The sequence below is a fragment of the Pelmatolapia mariae genome, linkage group LG3_W (assembly GCF_036321145.2).
Source record: "Pelmatolapia mariae isolate MD_Pm_ZW linkage group LG3_W, Pm_UMD_F_2, whole genome shotgun sequence".
Classification (NCBI taxonomy): domain Eukaryota; kingdom Metazoa; phylum Chordata; class Actinopteri; order Cichliformes; family Cichlidae; genus Pelmatolapia; species Pelmatolapia mariae.
The window spans coordinates 63,580,234-63,587,897 of NC_086229.1; the positions used below are offsets into that span (position 1 = coordinate 63,580,234).

The 7,664-nt window shown below is 40.4% G+C and overlaps 1 protein-coding gene across 1 annotated transcript in view; it reads right to left on the reverse strand.

Moving 5' to 3' along the window:
• LOC135932668 (NLR family CARD domain-containing protein 3-like) overlaps positions 1-5,852 on the reverse strand; it is a 70,304-nt gene extending 64,452 nt beyond the window's left edge. The window contains exons 1-7 of the mRNA XM_065470218.1: positions 5,815-5,852; positions 4,341-4,533; positions 2,698-2,819; positions 2,331-2,450; positions 1,728-1,847; positions 1,109-1,228; positions 109-140 (exon numbers count right to left, since the gene is read on the reverse strand). Of these exons, the coding sequence (XP_065326290.1) occupies positions 109-140; positions 1,109-1,228; positions 1,728-1,847; positions 2,331-2,450; positions 2,698-2,819; positions 4,341-4,533; positions 5,815-5,852 (745 nt within the window). The remainder of the gene's footprint in view (positions 1-108; positions 141-1,108; positions 1,229-1,727; positions 1,848-2,330; positions 2,451-2,697; positions 2,820-4,340; positions 4,534-5,814) is intronic.
• Positions 5,853-7,664: the final 1,812 nt, after the last annotated feature.

The window sequence follows — 7,664 nt, forward strand, 5'->3', positions numbered from 1 at the left end:
ACCCACAATGAAAAAAAGAGAGCAAGAAAACTGTATAATGTGTCCAGTTTTCCAAAAACAAGCCCATCAACAAGAAATCTGTCTGTCTTTGTACACAGCTGTTCTTACTGGCTTTCTCCAGACCAGCTCTGGTTCTACATCTTTCTCCACATTGGGGACAAGAAGGGTCTCTTGATGAATCCTTCAGGACATTGTGACAGAATGCACAGTAGGACAAAGTAGCTTCTCTCTGTGAATACAAGTAAAATTCATTCTGACTAAAGAAAAGCAGTCATTTCAGAAATACCTAAGTTTAAATACTTACTGGAAATGACACACGTCATTGCTCATGGCTGTAGCTAACAAATTGTGAATGACTCATAAACACATTGTTTTGAATGCATTGCAACATCTAGGCAAAATATTTATTCTTGCTTATAGCTGATCTTTAGCTCAGTTCAGGACAAATAGTGTTTTACTTTATGTTTATAACCTCAGGTCATCCTTTTAAATCACTTTTGAGTCCTTAGTTTGTATTCATGAGTTTAGATTTCTGTTTATACCGGTTATATTTCTTATTTAAGTATTCACAAATCCTGCAATTGGTAATCAGTATAAGAAGCCCCACAAAGCTGGTTAACTAACTAACTCACTATGTTAACCCAGGATTTATCAGTCTAGCTACAAGCACATTGGTATGAAGGGTGCAGCATTGGCAACATTTAACCAATCACAAACATGGATAAGTGTACTGTTAGGAAAACAGCTATTTTGCAAAGGAACATAAAGTAACAAATCTTATATCAAGAGGGTAAACACATAATACAGACAAAAAGACACAACTGCTTTTTAAGATGTTGAGAAAAAAGAAGCAAAGCCAAAAAAATGTTATGTGAATGTGTGAAATTGTTTAGAGCTTCGGTCAGAAAGACTAGAAATAAGCTAGTATCTTAATAACATTGAACCCACTGTGATATTATGTAATTTATATTATATAAATAGTGTAATAGGATAATAAAATATATATATATTTTTTTTTTTTTAAATATAATAATAAAAAATTATAGTTTGCAAGACCATAAAAACCAAAATAATATTCATCATCTTTACAACAAATTCAGTCTCTTACTTTGTGACTGAGGATCCAGGTTCATGACTGAAGACTGGAGGATAATCCCGAGAATTGTCACTGTTCATGGACATGGAGCTGGATCCTGGAAACGATGCTCTGTGTTTGTGTTGTTGACGTCTGGAAACACAAATATAGATCAAAACAAAACACAGATTACTGAGGTGTGTTTTCTTAGTTTCAGATTTATGGGGATGAAGTTCTGGACATTTTCACAACAAAAGTTTATATATTTATATGTATTTATATGTATAAATTAATACAAATTGAAATCAATACAGCTGCTGTTTGAAAGCTTTTTTTAGGAAAAAAAATGAATATATGAGATCATTCAGAGCCTCTCTCAGAAAGACCAGAAACAAGTTAATGTTTTTTTAAATGTCTTTTGGAAGACACAATTTAACTGGAGCTTTCAAGAATGGTGCCTTTTTCTCTCCAGAAAATTCATTATTTCAATAGCAGTCGTTTTATACATAATGATCAGTAATCTCAAAAATAATCTGCTCTGCACGTGGTTAAGGATAGCTAGGGACTCCACTCTTACCCTTTGATATAATATTGAAAACTGCAAAAACCAAAATCATTTTCAGCTCAGTTTATCGCAGAATCAGTCTCTTACTTTGTGCCTGAGGGTCCAGGTTCATGACTGAAGGCTGGAGGATAATCTTGAGAGTTGGCACTGTTCAGGGACATGGAGCTTGATCCTGGAAACACTGCCGTATAATTGTGCTGCTGACGTCTGGAAGCACAAACAAAATGAAGCACACATTGTTCTTGTGCCTGTTCCAGGTTTTTCTGCTGTATACCCAAGGTAACTTTTCTTCATCTAGATTTATTAATTCAAACATTGGTAATTAGGATAATGAGTCAAATAAAGCTAATTAATTAACTTGCTATATTAATCTACGGTTTATAAGTCTAGCTACCAGCATGTTCACACTAAAGGCATTGGGTTGGGCGCATCTTACCAATCAACATCATAAATATGTCAAACACCATAATGCAAACTAAAGAAACACAATTGTGGTTTATATATGAGAATTTCCATGGAATGAATTCTTCCATAAACAGCTGTTTCATACCTTGATCTTTAAATTCAAATGTAACCTGCTCCTGAGGTGGTTAAGAACAATTCAGTGGTTCACTGACAAACCCCTTTGAAAGAATATTGCGAAATTAAAAATCTTCTACAGCTTAGTTTATGAAAGAATCAGTCTCTTACTGTGTAACTGAGGGTCCAGGTTTACGGTTGAAGACTGGGGGATAATCTCTAGAGTTGTCACTCTTCATAGACATGAAGCTGGATCCTGGACACTCTGCTCTGTTTTTGTGCTGCTGACATCTAGAAGTACAAACATGGTTTGGTCTTCTTCATGTTTCCATATTTTTGTGCTTTGGTTGTTGTTCAGGTTTTTCTGTTACATATCAAAGTTATTTTTCTTTCATCTGGGCTCACAAATCCTAGCAACGGGAATCGGGAGTCACACAAAGCTAATTAATTAACTTGCTATCTCTTGAAGACCTTGAAGATGGCAAAAACCACCATTGTCTTCACCTCACTTTACAAAAGAATCTTACTAGTCTCTTACTTCTTGCCTGGGGATCCAGGTTCATGACTGAAGACTGGAGGATAATCTTGAGAATTGTCGCTCTTCATGGACATACTGCTGATTCCTGGAAACCCTTTTCTGTCCTCAGCTAAACTTCTCATCTTTAGGCAATGATATAAATTACATTACAATATTAAAACTCATTTCTGCTTGTGGCCTTCATCAGGGTCAGGAAGTGTTGCTGGAGTTCCTGCATTGTGGAACACTATGATTCACATTTTACATTAACACCATCCTCACACATGGTTTATATATGGCCACTAGAGGGAGATGTTGGACTTTATGTACGACTTGTGAACCTCCAAAAGTTTATTCTCTTCATCTAGACGTAGCTTTTTGTGGGAGAAACGTTTCGTCACTCATCCAGTGACTTCTTCAGTCTCAGCTGACTGCAGGTTTCCCCAATCTTATAAACAGTACATTTGCATAATGACTGAAACCAGCCCACTGAATGTAACAATGGACTCCGCGCTCAAACCAGCGTTCCTCCCTGTCCAGGATGTGTACATCCTCATCATTGAAAGAGTGTCCACTGGCCTGTAGGTGTAAATAAACTGCAGAGTCCTGGCCTGACGAGGTAGCTCTTCTGTGTTGTGCCATCCGCTTCGCCACAGGTTGTTTGGTTTCCCCGATGTATAAATCCTGGCAATCCTCCTGGCACTTAACAGCGTACACTATGTTACTCTGTTTGTGTCGGGGGACCCGATCCTTGGGGTGGACCAATTTTTGGCACAGCGGTTTTGGGGTTTAAAAGCCACAGAGACCTGGTGTTTAGAAAAACTGTGTCTCAACTGTTCCGATACTCCTGACGCATATGGGATCACTACAGGTTTTCTCCTGGGCAGCGGTTGTCCTTCTCTCCTGGATCGGCTGGAGCTTTCTTTAGGTGCCTTTCCAGCTTTGACAAAAGTCCAGCTGGGATAACCACATTTACTCAGGGCCTTCTTGATGTGCTGTTCTTCTGCCTCCCTGGCTGCTGTGTCAGTGGGGATGGTGTTCGCTCTGTGTTGTAGCGTCCTGATGACACCCAGTTTGTGCTCCAGTGGATGATGAGAGTCAAACCTTGAATACTGATCCGTATGTGTAGGTTTACGGTACACGTCAGCTTTTAGATGTCCCCCATTACTGATGGAAATCTCACAGTCTAAGAAAGCTAACCTGCCACTTTTCATATCCTCCCTGGTGAATTTGATGTGTCGGTCCACCGAGTTAATGTGATCCGTGAATTGTGGTACGTCCTGAGATTTGATTTTCACCCAGGTGTCAGCCACATATCTGAACCAATGGCTTGGTGGTGTTCCAGGGTAGGATAGCAAAGCCCTCATTTCCACTTCTTCCATGTACAAATTGGCCACGATGGGTGAAACTGGGGAGCCCATGGCACACCCATGTTTCTGCCTGTAGAACTGACCCTTGTATGTGAAGTAGGTGGAATGAAGACACAGTTCCAAAAGCAAACACACTTGGTCGATGCTGAGAGCGGTCCTGTTACTGAGGTTGGTGTCATCCTGTAATCTCTTACGGACTACCTCCAACGCTTCCGTGACTGGGATGCAAGTGAAGAGAGATGTAACATCGTACGAGACCATGGTTTCATCTGCCTCCATAATGACATCTCTCACCTTCTCAACAAAATCCAGGGTGTTCTGGACGTGGTGCTCAGAGCTGCCCACCAGCGGGTTGAGGATCGAAGCCAGAAACTTGGAGATGTTATAGGTGACAGAGTTGATCATACAGACAATCGGTCTTAAAGGTGCACCCTGCTTATGGACATTCACAGTAATGTGGAAGTCTTTCACAGAAGCTGCTTCCAATCTGCAAAGCAGATTGGAAGCAGCAACAAGGAGTTGAGGTTGTTGCATTTCTTAGATGTGCTAGTTTTCTTGGCTGTAAATACATGACAGTATAATTTTTTTTTTTTTTCATTTTAATATTTCTGAAATATAACAGTGTGATCCTAAGTGGATACCACTGTTAGATCTTGGACACAAGGAAGTCAAATCAGCTCCCTCTGATCTGTATCAGTGGAGAACAAAGTTACTAGAACCCCACATGCACATGCACTAGAACATGAAGTATGATAATGAAATACTGTGCCATAAAAAAGACATAAAAACTATATCAAATCGGAATGATTTTTTATTTTTAACATCCACAGTTTAGTACAACTACAGGGTAGAACATGTAAGTATATTATTACAGTTTCTGTGAAAATGTTGTAAATTTTGAGCATTGGGAGCTCCTAAAACTACAAATGAAAAATGAAAGCAATAATTCTTTCTGATTTTAATGGCTCAACCCCTCCTAATAACTAGGGATGGGTACCGGTGTCCGGTGCCGTGATGGCACCGGTTCTGACATAAACGGTAGTAACCAGACCGAAAAGCAGCACACATTTCGGTGCTTTATTTCGGTGCTTTTTTTTTTTCTTGAGATGTCATACACTTTGGATTCTAGCCAATCATTTTACCTTTACAAGGATAGTAGGCGGGCCCAGAAACGTACGTTCTTTTAGAGCAGAGCTACAGATTAAAAATGCCCAAGGAAGCGGTCAAAAGTCTGGCTGTACTTCACAGCAAAAGATGCAAACTCAGCAGCCTGCAACAAGTGCTTTAAGCCCCACGCCCCCGGTACCGCGAGCAAAAAGGAGGAGATCACGTTTAATCGGTTATCACACGGGGTGAGAAATATAAGTCCAGACATGTGTGGTAACCACAGAAACCTCTGAATTTCAGCTAAAATGTCATATAAACCATTTCTACAACCACCAAACTCAACGAAAACAAGCCATGATTAAACAAGCAGTTATGTAAATGCGCACAAGTCCGCTAAACAAACAAGGCGAACCAGAAATTCTCCAGACTTCATGTAACCGGCTAAAGAAAGGCTGGTTATCTTCCAGAGCTATCACCAATTCCAAACACCAAGTTTCACCACAATCAGACCAGAATTCACTGAGTGAGCCGCAAAAGAAGACCACAAAAACACACAGCGGCGCAAATGCGCTAAGACAGAAATTGTCTTACCTACAGATTTCCTCCGTTATTTTCGCCGGTAGCCGGTAACCACGTGATTGCCGGTAGTTACCATGCCTACCTAGCCGCATCAGAGCCTTGTCCGTCAACAACCTCCATTTTAGACCCACCTATAGACACGTGACTGGACAGACGTCACATGCAGTAAATTTGGGCCCACGTGGGTTTTGGCATTACAACGTCTGATTGGTTGAAGTAACGTGAACGTGGCATCATTACTGTGACTCTATTGGCTCAAACAATTAAAAAGAGGTGTCAATCATGCAAAGTGACCAAAAGAAACCAAAGTTACAGCCCCTCAGAGTTTAAAGGGCCAGAGGCCAATTAAGCGCTCCATGGCAGAAAAGGCCCGTTACCAAGTAAATGTGTGGTTAATTCTTCAAAAACACATTTTTTTTTTTTTAAAAAAAAGCATTTTTAGGCATGTTAATCAAATTAATTAATGACTGCTCTTAAATACCTAAAAAAAATCAGCTGGCGTGGTGTCCAATTGTGCGCAAGAATTGGACATTTTTGTACAACGTCTGGATATTCATGTATTGACAGTGCTGTAATTTTTCACTGTTTCACTTTAAAAACATAAATCTTTGCACAGATGATGTTTATATGTTGCTACGGTTCTTATCATTTTGCAGAAAAAAAGAGACTGCTAAAAATAAAAACATGAGAGGCTTTTGGACGAAGTTTGTGTTCTCCATTCTTTAAGCACCGATTCGAGCACCGTTTAAGCACCGGCACCGTTTCAAAAGTACCGATTTGGCACCGGTATCGGATAAAACCTAAACGATACCCATCCCTACTAATAACACACCTTTGTTTAGCTTCTCTCTGTATCATACCTTGTTACTGGCCTTCTCATGGCTGATTTATTTTGTGCATTTTCCTCCTTTTTACCTGTTGGTGTCCGCCTTTTGGTCATGTTGCCGGTTTTACATGAACAACATCATGACGGCGACTACCCAGGATACAATTCCCAAGCCTGTCCATTTCTGTCATCTGTCTTTCCCTGAAGGCTCAGCTTGAACACTGAGAGTGAGGACAAGCTGCAGGAGAGTACTGCTTGAAAAACACATCCTGGCTTTTCTGCATGATGCTGTTCAGCATGAGATTAATAGGGATCCTGTTTCTGTTTTTGTTTATGTATCATGGAGATCACATAAACAACAATCCCAACATATACAAGCAAAACTATCAAGCAAAATATAAATTGGCTAAAGTCATTCTCCTTGCCTCCTCCCTCATTCTCTCCATCCTCCTTCCCTCCATCCTCTGTGTGTCCTCCTGTCTGACCTGCAGGTGAGAAACAGGTGTGAGGTGTCAGCTGTCAGGTAGGTGATGAGTGAAGAACAGAACAGAATCCATTTCCTCTTCAAACTGCTGTCAGACATTATCTACTGCACTCTGATCACATCACTCAGACCAGCTGCTTTCTACAAAGTCTCATCAACAACATCTTTAGAAACAAACATCAACAACCAGGAAGCAGCTTCACCTCTGATCACTCACACACTCAACTCTACTCACTCACCTGGAGGATCAACTCTCAGGTAGATGATGCTGATGGGTTTCCATGAGTGTGTTTCTCTCATGATGATACGACACTTGTATGTTCCAACATCATTAATCGTAACATTGTTCAGAATCAAAGACCATCCTTCATCTGTCTGTCCTGCAGATCCACCCGGTTCTTAAAAGATGGATGCTGGTCTTCTGGATCAGACTGCTCATCGCGGTACAAAAAGACATAATCTGACTTCAGGTCAGTTCTGCTCCACTCTACAACTATGATGTTGTTATTTGGAGCTCGACATGGCAGAGTGACGTCCTGTCCAGTCTCAGCTGTGATGATTTTCTGGTCTGAAAGAGGAAACAACACAGAGCAGAGAGGATGAAGTCAGTCTCTGCTTATTG